Source organism: Uloborus diversus, chromosome 4 (assembly GCF_026930045.1).
Source record: "Uloborus diversus isolate 005 chromosome 4, Udiv.v.3.1, whole genome shotgun sequence".
Lineage (NCBI taxonomy): Eukaryota > Metazoa > Arthropoda > Arachnida > Araneae > Uloboridae > Uloborus > Uloborus diversus.
In genome coordinates, this window is record NC_072734.1 from 153506021 (window position 1) to 153522204 (window position 16184).

Genomic DNA, 16184 nt, shown 5'->3' on the forward strand with positions numbered 1-16184 from the left:
TTTTTCCACAGCTACCAGTTAAATTATCCATGGGAAAACATATTACTGCTTATTTGTCAGAAGGACAATAGAAATGACAAGTGTTAGCGGGTAAGCTCATAACAAATGAAAAGCAATTTTATATTTGCTGTTTATTACCAGAGGTTCCCAAACTTTAAAACGCTGTTAGCCATTTTTCAGAAACGCCATCTGGAGAAACTGACTTCATTCCGGACGCACAAAAAGTTTTCTGAGATAGTTGATTTTTTGTCGGCTGTATAAGACCTGAATTCCAACCAGGAGAATTGTCCAATTATCTGAGGTCCGGGTTTTCCTAAACGCCCAATTATCCCAACACTCTTCCTATTTTTTTTAAATTGATTTTAAACACGGCTGAACATGAAATATCGAAAAGCATTTCTCCAATGCATAAGAGAATACGTATAAGAAAAAAAAGGGGGGAGGAATCAAGACATCAGAGTTAACATCCTAAATCAGATTTTTTTTTTCTTGAAGTTCCAATCCGTTTCAGTTTTTAGTTCGAAATCATAAAATTTGTTAAAATTGCTATTATTTACACAAGCATATTTTTTTTCTATCATTCGTTTTTTAAAATCATTTTAAAGATTATTAAAAACTGCATAAGAAGTTTTATTGAAAATTGTATCACGAATAGAAAACTTGAAATAATTGTTTCTTTTGAAGCAGAATACAAAGCTCATCTATACTCGCGCAGGCCACATATTTTATCATTGTAAAAATAAAAATAAAAATGTTTAGTAGTCTACTTTCACCCGAGATTAGCTAACGAGATTATACACCAAAATAATTTAGTTACAAAGTATGAGCAAATAACCTGATTAAAAATCATGGCCTTACATGAAGCGGATGTTGGCTTAGCATAAAACGGAAATTAACGTTGGAAGGAGGGAGAAGGACTCGCCGTAGAAAGCGAAGTTTCAGTAGTCATTAAAATGTTTGTCTGCTTGCTATAGCTTTCCTAAAAGTGAAATCGAAAACGAACGCCCGGCGAGAGAGGCATTTCTGCGAGAAAAGAGCGCAGCAGAACGCCCGGGCGGAGTTTTCGGATCGCCCTAGGAATCGCTTGCCACCCTTTCGAACCGGATCCAAAACCCCGCCGCGCATGCGCCCGGCTTGCTGCCGTGCTGATGACCCAGGCTAATGAGCCGATGAGAACCGAAACTTCCATCGGCGCCGTCATTAGGCAGCCAGTAGCAGGAGGCGGTTAGAACAAGGGAAGGAACACCGCAGACGATGCATAAGCAATGATATTCATAAAAAGCGCCCCTTGGTGCCTTCAGTGGGTTCCGAAAATTATACAAAAACATCCCAAAAGCATAACTGTACCAAACGCATGCAGTGTCGAAGAGGGGGAGGGGCCATGCCACAGACTGCATCGTTGACATTTTTAAGAGGGGGGGGGGGAGAGGCGTTTTAGATCTGCAAAATAAGAGGGGCAACCCTTATACTATTACATCAAGTGGCGTAAGAGAGAAATGTTTTTTTGGGAGAGGGAGGCTCATATGAAATTTTTTGAAACAAAAGTCGAAAAGCGCAATTTTAGGCCCTTGTATGTGTGTTCATTAATATAATTTTGAGCCTCATGGGAGTATGATTCCCTCCCCTACCCCTGGTTACGCCAATTTACACACTTACCAAACGTACGATTTGAATAACAATATCAGAATGAATGATCCCCTTGGTTTTGGACCGTTTTCGGCAATTACAAAATATGACTTTAAAAAAATTTGAAAATTTTAACACTGTTGACAAAGTGAAATTCTCTTTAACTTAAAAGTGAATATTTATTTCAAAGCCGATTAATTTAAAATATTAAGTGTTACAAAAATATAAAAAACAGCTGATTACTGGTTTGCATTGAAGAGAGCTTGCCCATCGAAATTAAATTATCGATACTGAGTTGCTCAATAAGAAAAATTGTTGTTTTTCACTCTATCGTTCTAAATGATTTCTAAACTCAGGGACCCAGGGGCAAATCCAAAATTTCTTGTAAGGGGGGTCAAATTGCAATGTCAAGCGTGATGTACCTCCTTGGTATAAAAGTATCAGTTAAGTAGGGGTGATCATCCCTCGAGAGGGATAGTGTACCCCCTCATATGCTACGCCCCCTACCTTTAATGTTTTCAAAAGCGCAACCATGGATTATATTTTCTGAAATTTTTATCAAAAGTCATATTTTTTCCAGACTGGCTGGTCACGTTACCGTAAGCTTTGAATATATGAGATAACTGTTAAAAAATAGCTGGATACATTTACATGCACATTTTATAGTATACATAGTACATGTGTTTTGAAGTGGAAGAGGGTTCTGTGAAAACGTTAAGCTCATTAGAGGTGATTGTTCTTTTGAAACTAAATAAAAAAACTCAAAATAGCAATTCCCCAGTAAACGAACCCAGTCATATCTTTTGACGCACTGAGAAGAATTACCTTACAGAACGAAGTAAAAAAAGGTTAATATTAATTCGATGTTCTCTTTTTCTTTTTTTTTTTTCGAATCTAAAAATTTGAAGTTTGATGATAATCATAATGAAATTCTTGTCACAAGCGGGTCAACTGACCCTTTGTCCCTCCCCTGGATCCGCCCTTGCTGGGACCAAATTATTTTATACAAAAAGGTGTTCTTTGAATTAATCAGATGACATACAGTGAGTGGAGAAAACAATAGGTTTAATTGCGTCAAAATACCATAACCTTAAGCATTAAGATGAATTCAACAAAGGAATTTCCTAAAAAATAACGTATTTAGTACATTTCAAATATTCCATGGTTGATCCAGATTTTGTATCATTTAATTTAGCAGAGAAATGTATTGTGTCTCATAATTTTTTTCTATATACGTTCCATTTTTCAAAAGAGGTCTATTTAGCTTATCAAAAGAACGTGCAAAATACACCATAAGATTTTCGATGCATTCCAATTTAAAAGAACATATCAAATGAGTCGCATATCTCGCAGTTCCAAAATAACTATAATTACGAAGATACTTTTTTAAGGGAAATAAATCTTACCAGTTTAAAATATTTTAAAGACTAGCAGCCTTCAGCACTTCACTGCAAAAGATTTTTCGTTTAGCCTTTTTGATATGTCGGTTCTTATGTCCGTTTACACTTACTAATGAAAAGAGTTCTTGGTACTCTGACACATATGTATGGAAATTTCAATGTAAATTTCTCCTCATGTTATACGCTAAACAAAGAAAACAGCTGAAACTTTCTTTTTCAATGCATAATTTTAAGCTAGTTAGGGATATCAACTTCTATCACACATGGCCGTTTCAGGATCTCATTCATAAATTAAAAATTTCGCTCATACGAGTTTTCATTTCTTCTTTCCACAAAAATGCGCTTATTTTTACAGCAACATGTTCTGTTCTATGGTGTTAAATATTGTTATTGCATAAAATTTGTTATCTGGAGTGAAAATGAAAGCGTATAGTGCACACACACACACACACACACACACACACACACACATTGGTAGAATGCAAATTTTCCTCTCCGTATTAAGTCACTGGAAAGTTTGCTGTATCAGATTGTTGTATCAACAATTAAACGCTTTCACATTTGATAATATTTGTACATTGAACGTTCGTTATTCCTGTGTTTTTGACATTTCAAAAATGCTTTGCATTTTTTCTTCTTTTTTTAAAGCAGTTTTGAGCCAGTTATTTCAAGTTCACATAATGTGGTATAAGAATTTCAGATGAAAATATGGCACTGCATTTGTGTAGCGGTAGATGAGAATCTGTTCTTATCTCTGATATTAGTCAAATTTCGTATAGCAATTTCAGAAATTTAAAATCTTTAGGCTTGCACTGAAATTTATACTCTTACATAGGTCTAAAATTAATCAAATTGCAAATCAGTATTTTTAATATTGAAAGTTATGCAGTTTTGGGAATTAAATTTAAAAAAAAAAGAAAGAAAGCCATCTTTGATCAACTCAATTCGAGGGATTTCATCTCGATTTTATTGCGAAAGTCCGTCTTTTGCTTTCTGTGTATGCGTTCTTTAAACTCCAAATAAGTCAACATCATCAGCACTATACATCAAAATAAAATCACCTTTCAAAATCTATGTCGTTAATTTCGAAGAGATCGAATGCGATAAACAAGAAGCAGGAGTTGGTCTAGTAGCTAAGCGGAGGCTGTAATTATCAGCCATGACATCCATGAATCACAGAAGCCATTTTCCAGTTAGGTAGCAGAGATGTAATTAACTCAAATCTTCTTTCACCGTCATTCAATCGTAAAGGTTCATCAGACTTAGAATGTCGTTCTGAAAAATGTCAAGGACAAGTTCGTAGAATGATGAGCAGTCGAAACTGTTTGCGGTTACGCCTAAGATGGTGACAGACATTTCGAAGGCGGTTTCATTGCTTGTTTCCAAGGTGAACATCTGTTGTTACAGGGATTGAACCATTGAACAAGATCTCGTCTATCACCAATTTAAGATATTATCACCGAAGTTCTTGCTTTATCATCCTGCTTACATGCTCGAAAATGAAACTGAAACTGAATGGAACTGAAAGATGATCACATCAATTGAGGTAGTGAGAAGCAAAGGGAGGCAAGCGGCAAAATTAAAAATTTTGAGATAACCAGTACAAATAGTAGGTGAACCTCTCCTCTGTCTTGGGACAAGAGATTGTACTAGTAGCCCTGGTAGGTGCTGCTGCACCGCATGATTTAGAAAAAAAAAATTCGATGAAAGCCTGCCTAGGATCTGATCTTTAAACGCGTTTTACTCGAAACTTAAAATAGTCCACTTGCATTCCTTTGCTTCTCACTGCCTTAATTAAGGAATTAAGCTAACAGTTAAACAATTCACGAATTGAATGACACGGATGAAGTGAGCATGGTAATATAAAAGACAATTTGCAGATTCGGAAGGTCTCCAGATTGTTTCAGGGGCTTAACAAGATATGGAAGGATTTGGATTCAAACCCGCCAAAAGCCTTGGCCTTAAGCTATGCTCACCAACTCTTACACGCAGGATATCCCGAACTTATTGGGAGAAAGAAAACTCAGTTTGTCGAACGAAACTTCAAATTTTACAGAATGATAAAATGCGATCATGGAAATATAACTATGTACATTTAATGAGAAGAGTAATTATAGGCATTAAAATAAAAACATCAGACAAAATGTGCAGAATAGAGAATTTTTTTTGGGAAGTCACAGTGACCTCCCATCAAGGAGCCCCAGTTGCATATTAATATAGAGCGATTGTTATGATCCAAAATCGTTTTCCTCCGGAAAAAAAAAAAAAAACAGTAATCGCTTCCCTAGAAGTTTTAACCTGTCGCCTGTGTTCGTGTTAATAGACATATGGAGACAGGCCCGCGCCAAGTCTGATCGGTGCCGTTGTTGCCATGTTTGAATGTTTAAATTTGGAATATCGTGTACGTTTTTACTTCATATCTCGAAACTATTTCGAGTTCAGCAGCTCCTCTGATATGCTAGTAATGCGTTTTGGAAAAAGAAAATACTTTGAATATCAAGTTAAAACGCCACATTGAATATCTATCTAATTTTTAAGTAATGAATAATTGATAAAACTTTTATGCCTCCCCGGAAAAATTTTGAAATTTGTAGTTTTAAAAGCACAATTTTAGACAGTCTTTGTTGGAAGGAAAAGGAACGATGGGCTCCGCGAAACTTTGTAGAAGTTGAAGCCTTAAAACGCGATGCATATTTATTGACGTTAGAATAAGGGCTGAAACTCTTGAACTCTCCCCGGTCGTTTTTCTTTCTTTTTTTTTTTTTTTTTTAATAGATAGAAATCAATTTCTTCTCTCCCCTTCAATTTTTCTAAATTTATCTTCCAAAAACGCAATTGAAGATAACTTTGAAGATTTTTACGGGAAGAGGAGTGTGGAGCTCACCCCTGGATTTTTTTTTTTTTTTTTTTTGAATTTAAGTCTTTCCTATGATGTTAGGAGGAGAGGTTCAGAGGCTATTCCACTTAAATTTTTCTTAAGTAATATTGGTTTAAAAAAACCTAATTTCTGCAAATTGAAAGAAAAGCGGTTCAGAGGCCCTTGCCCGAATATTTTCTGAAATTGAAGTCTAAAAAAAGGCGATAGTAAGACCATATTTGGTAACATTAGGGCCAGTAATCTTTCGAAATGAAAGTTCCCAAAACGCAATTTTAGGTGATTTTCGAAAGCAGTTTCAAGCAATGTTGTTTGTTAATCGGGGTTCTCCCCTCGAAATTTTGCGAAATTAAAGATCTGGAATCGAAATTTGAGATGCTCGGTAATGCTTTTAAGGTAAGGGGGTGGGGGGGGGGGGGGGGAGAGAGAGATTCAAAGGAGTGGCATTTCTACAACTTTCTTAATTTTAGACGAACTAGAAAAATAATAAGTAAAAAGAAAAAAAATAAGATGGGGAGGGGGGGGGGGAGGTAACAGACCAATTAGCAGTAAATATTGAAAATTTTTAATTCAAAGGCTGCTTTTTAAAAGAAACTAAAGTTTTGCTCCAACATCATAAGTTTACCCCAACAGAGCTTGGCATCTTTTCAGCTCTGGGGCCGTCGGGAGGCGCACGACCTTGCACATAGGGATGGCGCGGCCCTCCATGGAGACATCAATATTTGGTGTTTTCCCTCAATAAAAAAAAAATGTTTTCAGTCCTCACATTGCAATAATTGCATCACATGTCACGACATGAGCGCCTGAAATGCTGCATTGTTTCAATTACGTATCGAATCCTCGTTATTTGCAAGTGTAAAAATCTCACCCGTTTTGTACTGAAATCTGACCTAGTTTCTTTAATATTAAATTACAATTAAATTGGCTCTTATGTTCAATTTTAAGCGCTGTTTCTGTGAAGTAATTATATTTTAATTTAATGTATTTCTTGCCTAGCTTAATTTTGATAATAAAGATGAAAATTCAGTAAAATATACATTTGTTATTAAGATGATTTCATCAAAAACGTTATTGCACCTTTTGTCAATACTTGCATGATATGTCAGTGTTTTTTTTTTTTTTTTGAATCGAAAATATTATCTATTAGCTTGGCTAGCAGTAAAGAGTATGTCATGATTACAGTACTTAAAATTGCAGTCGCTCTTATTATCTTGAAATTTATTTTAATTTTAATGCAGTAAATTAAATGTAAATGAAATATCTTAGAGAAGAAGAAATTGCCAATACACAGATTTGTACGAAACCCTTTTATTTTCCTTCAATTTTTTCTTCTCAATTTTTTTATTTAACTTTTATAGATTGTTTAAGATCTAATATAAATTTTAAGATATCAAACGGAAGTGCTCAGTGCGTTAAGGTACCATATGAATCGGAGCTTTATGGCAAGCGTAGATTTTCCTCGGTGTACAATTTTGCTTCTTATTGCTTTCTTGTCGTGACTACTCTTTTCTCAAAACTCGAATATTTAGATGCAACAAAACATGTAAAATACCGGCAAAAAAAAAAAAAAAAAAAAGTCACCAAGAACGATAAATAAGTAGATTAATCACATCCCTATTTTACAAATCATTTTTCTTTAGACGAACGTACTTAGAGGTTATGAAATAAATGACAGTCAATCACTTTAGGCGTGAAACCAATAACCTGCGTCGGCGCACGAAATTGGTTTTTACTCCTTGATAGGAGAAGAAATCTTGTGGCAGACATCCCCGACCCACGTAACAACTGAATAATATCTATATTGAAAACTTTCTTTTGTAGAAAAAGGAAAAAATGATTGAAGACCACCAAAAGGCATTTTGGTTAACTTGACTATCGAAATCCAAACTAATTGATAAGCATTTGGTAAGGGGTTGTTTTTAATGTGCATATGATAGGTGGATCCTATAAAGCACAAGTCGACTAATACAGCATTTTGATGTCAGAAAACACGAATAGGATACTGTATCCGCAAAGTTATCGCATTTTTGCATCCCTTTAATTCTGAGTCATGTGGTTTTCAATGCAAATGTTGGCAAAGTATAAAAATCTAACTAACGATTAATGGTGTTAAGGAAAAACGGACGTATCAAAATAGCTGATGAGTGTGCTTGTACTTTTTGGAGCTTTACAGCGGCGCAAAACCACAAGTAAGAGAGGTGATGCTTTGTGCGCAAGCCTCATCAAATCGGAGCAGAAGCTAAAGAAGAAGAATGGCAAACTAGATAGCCTGTTGTAACCGTCACTGTTACCATAGAAACAAAGACCGCACGGATGACGGTTGTTTACGCTACGGCCATATTTACGATTAGTTTTTACACTTCATAACTTTTACATATGATGCGTGATTTTATATGGTTTCACAACTTACTTTTGCATCTGTTCAACTGTTTTGAATATTGATGAACACAGCATTTTACTCGTCATTGAATCGGACCCCGAATATCTGGTTGTAATCATTTTCTACTAGTTTTTCTAAAATTTTAGAACTATTTCGTAAGTATAATTATATGCTGTCTTTGCTAAAGCAACTTGCAGTTTTTTGATATTGTTACTTTTCATCACATTGTAGATTTTAAATACGAAAATTATTTGTAAAGCATGAATTGTTTTGCTGATGATGTAAAAGTTATGGGGATTGTAGAAAATGAAGAACAGGTCAAACAGCTTCAAGAGGATTTATATTAAATTACTAAGTGGGGGGGGGGGGGGGTATGGCAGTTAATGTAGGGAAATGTCAAGCGCTACACTTAGGTCATGGAAATAAGGGAACTACTTTGATATACCCCCCCAAATCGGAAATTTGGCGACTTTTTTTGTTTTTGTTGACACAAAACTTTGTTGCCACAAAAATTGTTGCCACAAAACTTTTAAAAAAACTCAAAAAATGGTACAAAATACATGAAAATACTAAATTTGGCAACAGTAAAAACCTAAAAGCTGAAAAAACCTGAATTGGCAACACCAAAATAAGGAACAGCAACCCTAAAAAGTCCGTAGGGAATGCCAGATTTGGCGCGTAATTTTTGGGGGTGTATATCAAAGTTATACCGAAATAAGCGTACAAGTTATCGTTTACAGGGCATTAGTCAGGCAGAAAATGTTATTGATCTGGGTATCTTAATAAAACAGGACTTCAAGTTTCTTCAAGTGTCTTGTTGCTGAGAGTGTTAAGCAAACAAATTGAATTAAAAAAAAAAGAATAATAACATCATACAACTTATACGTTATTAAACTTAAGATGTGCAAATGTTGTGCATAGAAATATTTCTTTCTTCCATTTGGTTAATTTTGTATTTATAGTTTGTTGTCAAAAAATGTAAATAAATAAATGAAAGTGGTTATTTCCCCTCTTGCACTCATAAACATTTTTTTTTGTGACTATAGTTGAATTGTTCTCTAAATCTAAGCCTTTTCTTTTTAGGACCACTGTCAATACAGGTATTTGATTTGTCGCACAACTCTGCTAAAGTCAGATGGGTAACATTTGAGCCTGATTTGCATCCACAAGCCTTGGTGTTCTATGCAGCAGCTTATAGGGGAATTCATACTGAGTGGATTAAAGTAAATGTAAGTGATGATATTTTAGTAAATTTAATTGATTTCTGCTCTTTTTTCTTTGTTTTTTAAAGCTCTACTAACATAATTGCATGTTATTACAAGTTGAATTTAAAATCTAAACTTATTCTTTGAAACAGGTTTTTCATTACTTTAAAATGCTTAATAGCAAATGAAACTTCAAACCATATAGGACAATAATAAATCTATTTGTCACGTTATCCTACTCTTGTGTATTAAAAAAATAATAACAAATGATAGAAAGAGTATTTTGAAAAATATCTTTTTTAAGCACATGATTAAATCAATCAAGAGTTCACAAAATGTTTATTTTTTTACAATTCAAGATTTTTTTCTCTTTTTTACTTAGTGACAATTTTAAATGTGTAGTACTTAATACTGAAAAAGACTAATCCTGTCAGTTTTGCTCACAGTGCCTAGTTTTATGTCAAATATCTTATTTAGTAATATTTATTCATTTATATTGATTTATTATTTTTTAATAATGAATTTAATGACTGAGTTGTTGCAAAAACAGAAAAGAATTAATAACTTTATTTCACTGAAAAGGCTGTATTAGAAGTTAAGGAAGTGGCGCCATCTTTTGACAGAAGTATCTTATTTAAAAAACTCCACTTAACTAAGTGATCATGTCTTGTTTTATTGTTACTTTACATTTTCCTGATTAAAATCACCATTTAAACAATTTTACTAGTAGCAAATTGTATTTATTAAAGACATTTTTTTGAAATTTCATTAATTTTCTGTTGTTTTTAACTTTTGTGTTGCTTGTTGTCAAGTAAATGTAAGTGAAATTATTATTTCCTTAAAATAATGAGTGCCTGCCAAAGGTTGCCGAAATTCTTGAAAATACTAAAAGGTTAATTTTGGAAAAAATACCAAATAGTGCACTCCTTACCCTTTTCCATGTTTACTTGAAGATATTTATACCATTTTCTTTTTTTTTTTTTTAAATTGCAATTTTCCCTCAACCTTCATGTTTCAAAAAAAAAGAAAAAAAAGGTTTTTCCATAGTCAGTGGCATTTCTAGCACAAGTGACACACGGGGCAGTAATTTGCCACTTCACTCTCCTGCCAAAAAAGAAAAAAAAAGGAAGAAAACTTGAAATGTTTTGAAGTTATAAATGTCATGAAGTGCAAACAACTTTCTGGTCCGGTAAACATATGTAACTGCCCCTACCCTAAATAGAAATAGAATCCTTCATTTTGTTGGAATTTGGTAGATTAAACTTAATTTAAGGTATATTATGAAAAATTTTTAGAATTGATGTATTTATATTTTTTATAAACACATAAATCCATTTTGGGTGTTGGCCCTCCCCCTCCTCCAGATGGGTGTCACTTTGGTATCGCCCCATAGTGCGCTACTAAACATGATAATTAGTTAAACATAAAATAAACACAAAAATGACAGAAAGAGTGCAGAAAGAGGCACACAAAAAATATGTTCCAATGGTTCATTCTCCCCTTGTCTTTAATTTTCTAGTTACTTGTTGAGCATTAGTGTGAATCTGTTCAAAGAAATATTTTATCTTTCTTTTTTTTTTTCATGAATCATTTGTTCCATATTGGAAATAATCATTAAAACTTGGAGATTCTTAAACTTCTCACACCTACTCATTGCATCTTAAAAACAAATTGTTTTGAAAGTCCTGCAAAATTGGACGTAAGCATTTTAAAAAGAATGTAAATAAATTTATTGAACAAGTTTAAGATTTGATATGTTCAAGCTCTTGAGACTGTTTTGTTTCTGCAATCAGAAAATTTCCAGACAGTTTAAGTTTTAGGTTTGCAACTTTTATAACCTAATTCCTTTTTTACAATAATATCCAGGGACAATCAGAGTTCAGTTTGCGATTAGAATGTGTGAGACAGTATGAGCACTTGGTATTTTAACTACATGTAAAGTTTATTGAATTAATGAAATCCCGCTAATTATTTTTTGAATCTTTTATATGTTTAGGATGTGAAACCTGTTGTAACACTAGAGAACCTTTTGCCTAATCGAAATTATTACGTTAAAGTTGAAGAAGATGGCCGACAAGAAATATCAGCATTTAAAACTAAAGGTGACTATACTTTTAATCCCTGCATTTAAATGGTAAAAAAATAGAATAAATAATAATTATTTTTCTTATTCTCTGTGAAATTATTCTTTTATCACTTATTTAGTTCTTCACTTTTTGTTTCTTCTCTTGCCTTTTTTTTTCAATTTTCATTTTTTGAAAATTGGAAGAAAAAAAAAGTTGCATATCATTCCTCTTCAATTCTTCAAATAACTTTGTCATTGTGATGATTTTTAAAAAGTACATGAAAACTTTTCCCCTTTTCTTTAGAACATATCATTGGAAATATGCCAAAGATTTTGGTCAAGCAAAAAAGCCAAACAACTCTTACTGTTGTGTGGGATGACTTCCGCTTGCCCAGTTACCATTCAGAATATATTCTAGAATATAGACCAGCTGAAGAAAAAAATCAAGAGTGGACAAAAGTCAAGGTTTGTTAAATTTGTAGGATATGACGTACAAATAATAACACCTATTGTCATAACATTTTGATTTGTAATTTGTCCACTGTTTTTATGTAAAACTATACTGCATTCTTTTTATATTCATTTAAAGATATTGGTGTTAAAACAGTTGTATTTTGAAGGTTTTTTTTTGGTTCAAGCAGCAGTATTTAACATTATCAGGAAAATAATGTTTTAAAAATTATTAACTTTATGATTTTAGAATTCAGTGTTAACATTTAATATACTGTTACCATAAATCTGATGGAACAAAGGATATAACATTTTTCCCCCTTTTTTTTTTGAAAGAAAAAAGATGAAAAGAAAAAAACTAATTTTGTAGTTTTTGAAATTTGAATTTTATTTATGGAGCTCTCATTTTATTTTCCTTCTTGATTGAGAAGGAATGAGTATCCAAGTATGCTTGTGCATACATTAAAAAAAAAATGTTATTATGCTAAAAAGAAAATTTTATTTGTTATTTCTCATTCTGCTGAGTTTTTTCTTACTTAAAAATACTTGAAATGCTAAGGATTATCAATTTAAAGCATTAAATATTTTAAGTTCTTTAAGATGGATCTTTTACTTATTGCTTGAGTTTGTATAAAAATAGAACAATAATAATCAATTTTAGAAAAAAAAAAAAAAAAAAAAGAAATTGTTGATTTTATGTGCTAGTAGAAAAAATGTTTGTAAATTTTAATTGCAATCTTCTACTTTTAGGCTGGCACTCAAACAATTGTGACTGTTTCAAATCTAAAACCCAACAGACCGTACCAAATCAAAGTAGCTGTTTGGGAGGATGAAAAACTTGATCTTTCTTCTGAAGTTATCACTGCTTATACAGCAGGTATGAGATGATTTCCTTATTCTTTTGATTTCATCAATATGTAGAAATGTTAATCATTTAAATTTTATATGCTTATTTTGAAAAAAAAAAAAAGCACTTGTGTTAATTTTGAAAGTAGTAAGACAAATCCTCAAAACATTTAAATTTCTCACTTTGTTGTACTATTTGCTCTCACTTCATTTTTCCACTGTTTAAAACTTTGAATGTTTGTGGTTCTGAATATGAACTGTATACAGTGGCAGAATCACCAGTTTGGGAGGCATCACTGTGCATTTTTGAGAGGCTCCCTTGTGTGCCCCAGATCTATGTCACACATTTACCATGTGAATTTTTGAGTCCCCTTTGGGGCCTGTAGTTACAGGGTCCTTTCACTATTACAACATATGTGATGTTTCTGACTTACTCAGGAACATGTACACTTTATCAGTATATTTATTGCTATTAGTTTCAAGAACAGTATGGTTTGTTTTTTTGGGGGAAAAATCTTGTCTAATGTCTGACTGACTGCATTAGAAGAACTGCCAACTTTTAAAAATCTAAATTAGTAAAGATAAGAAATAACAATTTAAAATTGCAGATTACTACAGTCACGTGTTTTGAGATCACAGGAAACCCCCTTTTCAATGCAAAATAATGAGTTTATGAATGAAAAGACTCATAACTCAAGACTTTTGTTCTTAGAAACTATGATTTTTTCGTAGCAGTTGGCAGCTCTGCATTAGTTTAAATAAAATATATCTTTTGCACATTCCAGAATTATTTAAAAACATTCTGTCTTAAAAGTCATAAAAAACAAATCACAATGTCAATTATTACTTGGTATTGTAATTGTGTTAAAAGAAGTTTTCATTCTTATAGATGGCTGTATAAGAAATAACAAGATGTACAATGTTGAAGAAGAATTTTTTGTGGAATGTGACTTCAGATGTGTATGTAAAGGTAGCAATGAGACAGATTGTTCCCCTAGATGCGATGCTCCATACATGAAATATGGTGTAACCAATAATGACCCAATGTGCTATGAGAAGCCTGTATCTTCAGATCCTTGTTGTGTACTAGTGAAGTGTGCAGAATCAAAAGCAATTGAAGATGGTGATGGTATGTGTTTTTTTTTTTTTTTTTTTTGAATTTTCAAAACTATATCATACAGTGGGACCTCAGAGATCCAAACAGGGCTCAGTTCAATTAGTTTGGAAAATCCAACCTACAGTCCAACCAGGGATTGCATGGAATTGGCAGACCCCCAGTTCTGATGAGTCGATCTAAATGAGGGGAAAAGTAAAAATTTGATGCGCTTGTTCCGCTTATTTAAATGAGACTCTGCTTAATTTAGATGCTAACATACATCTGTAAAAGATGGCATCCCTGAAAACTAATAGGTGCGTCCATTTTTGCCTGTAAATTAGATGTTTGCATTTCCATACAATTCGTTGTCAGAGAGAAATTGGAGCAGATCCTTGTTTGGCTTCCAGAATTTTTGGATTTACGGGATGGCCTATTTAATCTCCTGTTATCTGCTTAATGGTGATCTGAAAGTACTTATTCTTAGTTAATGACAAAGCAATTTTTCACTGATGAAGCGTATTTATCTATCTGTGTTGTTGTAGCAGTAATATAGTTTTAAATATGCACAATCTTTACTAATAATTAAGCTGAAAGTTTCTCTGCTGGATCTCTCTCTCTCTGTCTGTCAGAAACTCTGTGATGCACATAGCGCCTAGACCGTTTGGCCGATTTTCATGAAATGTGGCACAAAGTTAGTTGTAGCATGGGGAGTGATCCTCAAAGCGATTTTTTGAGAATTAGATTTTGTTCTTTTTATATTCCAATTTTAAGAACATTTTCCTGAGCAAAATTATCATAAGATGGATGAGTAAACTACCAAGTTATCACAACGTGGAACTATAACATAGGCAAGCCAATTGGTGAGGAATTCACCATACATTATTAAATATACAGGCGAACCAAAAGAGGTTTTAATTATCCACTACAGGCAAAGCCGTGCAGGTGCCACTAATATAATAAAGAAGTACGAAGTGAATGTACTAACACTAATGTTCATATGTATTGGTGTGATATACAGTTGTAAGTGTAACACGCCAGTTTATTTCATGATTGTAAGCATTGTATTCAAACTTTAGTTAAAAGTAGCTGTCATTGAAAAACTAAATTAGCTCTTAAATCATAGTTATTGGCCTTCCTTTCACAAGCTGTTCGGATTATTTGGAATTTGGGATCTGCAAGATTTGGATTTCAGAGGTTCCACATGTACTAGATTTTGTGGTGCAGAAATTATATCAAATTACTACAAATGTGTAACTTCAAAATTCTGTGATATTTTTAGTTAAATAAAGTTTTAAAAGTCTATTATCTCTATTTCTATGCTTGTGCAACCTTAAAATAAAGTTGTTAATTTTATCAACAATTAACTTTATAACTTCTAATACTTATTTTATTTTTCGCATCAATTAAAAAGTTTGTCCTTCTAACAATCCACTCAAGTCAAATCAAGTATTATAAAAATCATTATATTGTAAAAGCGTATAATTAGTTTAGAACTATTATTTTTTGAACAAACTCAACCTTCTTATAGTTACATAAAATCCTGAAACGAAGAACCATTAATCATGAATTAGAATGAAATACTATTGTTATTGTTATTGTTATATATATTTTTAAAAATCTGTTTAATAGTATGCTTTTTTATGAACTAGATATTAGTTACTTATTTTTTCAGCACGTTGTTAAGGCTTTTTCCCATTTATTTTCAGAAGCAAAGAATAAATCGGGAGAATGTCCAGAAATCTTTGAAGAATCAGGGTTTGAACCTAAAGCTTGTTTGTCTGATTGTGATCATGATGGGGATTGCAGTGGAATCTCAAAATGTTGCCCCAGTTCATGTGGTGGTGCAGTTTGTGTGCGTCCCTTGATCCCTGAAGGTAAATAGCAACTTATTCAAGAACTTTACATATAACGAATTCTAACATACTAATACGCTTAATAAAATCATCAAAATATTCTTGTGTATATTAAAATTTCATTTTTAATTTAGATAGTCCTGAAAGCAAGTAAAGTAGTTTTATAATTATGGAGAAAATATATCCTATCTCTTAAACTTTTGTTTCACAAGGGATTTTTGTTTGGATTTGAATACTTTTCTTATCTTGCTTGCAAAATGAATTTAATACATTTTTCTTCAATATATTTTTATGTGAAATGAAATCAAAGCATTAATGTGTTCTTTAAATTAAATTGTGATTCTGTGTAGTTCAAAGCTTTACAAAAGCTTCTTATGCTAATCATATG

General features: G+C 32.8%; 1 protein-coding gene across 1 annotated transcript in view; it reads left to right on the top strand.

The window, feature by feature from the left end:
* LOC129220928 (uncharacterized) overlaps positions 1-16184 on the top strand; it is a 113916-nt gene that overhangs the window by 72443 nt on the left and 25289 nt on the right. Inside the window, exons 2-7 of the mRNA XM_054855364.1 lie at positions 9365-9510; positions 11483-11588; positions 11856-12016; positions 12752-12878; positions 13737-13976; positions 15653-15817. Of these exons, the coding sequence (XP_054711339.1) occupies positions 9365-9510; positions 11483-11588; positions 11856-12016; positions 12752-12878; positions 13737-13976; positions 15653-15817 (945 nt within the window). The remainder of the gene's footprint in view (positions 1-9364; positions 9511-11482; positions 11589-11855; positions 12017-12751; positions 12879-13736; positions 13977-15652; positions 15818-16184) is intronic.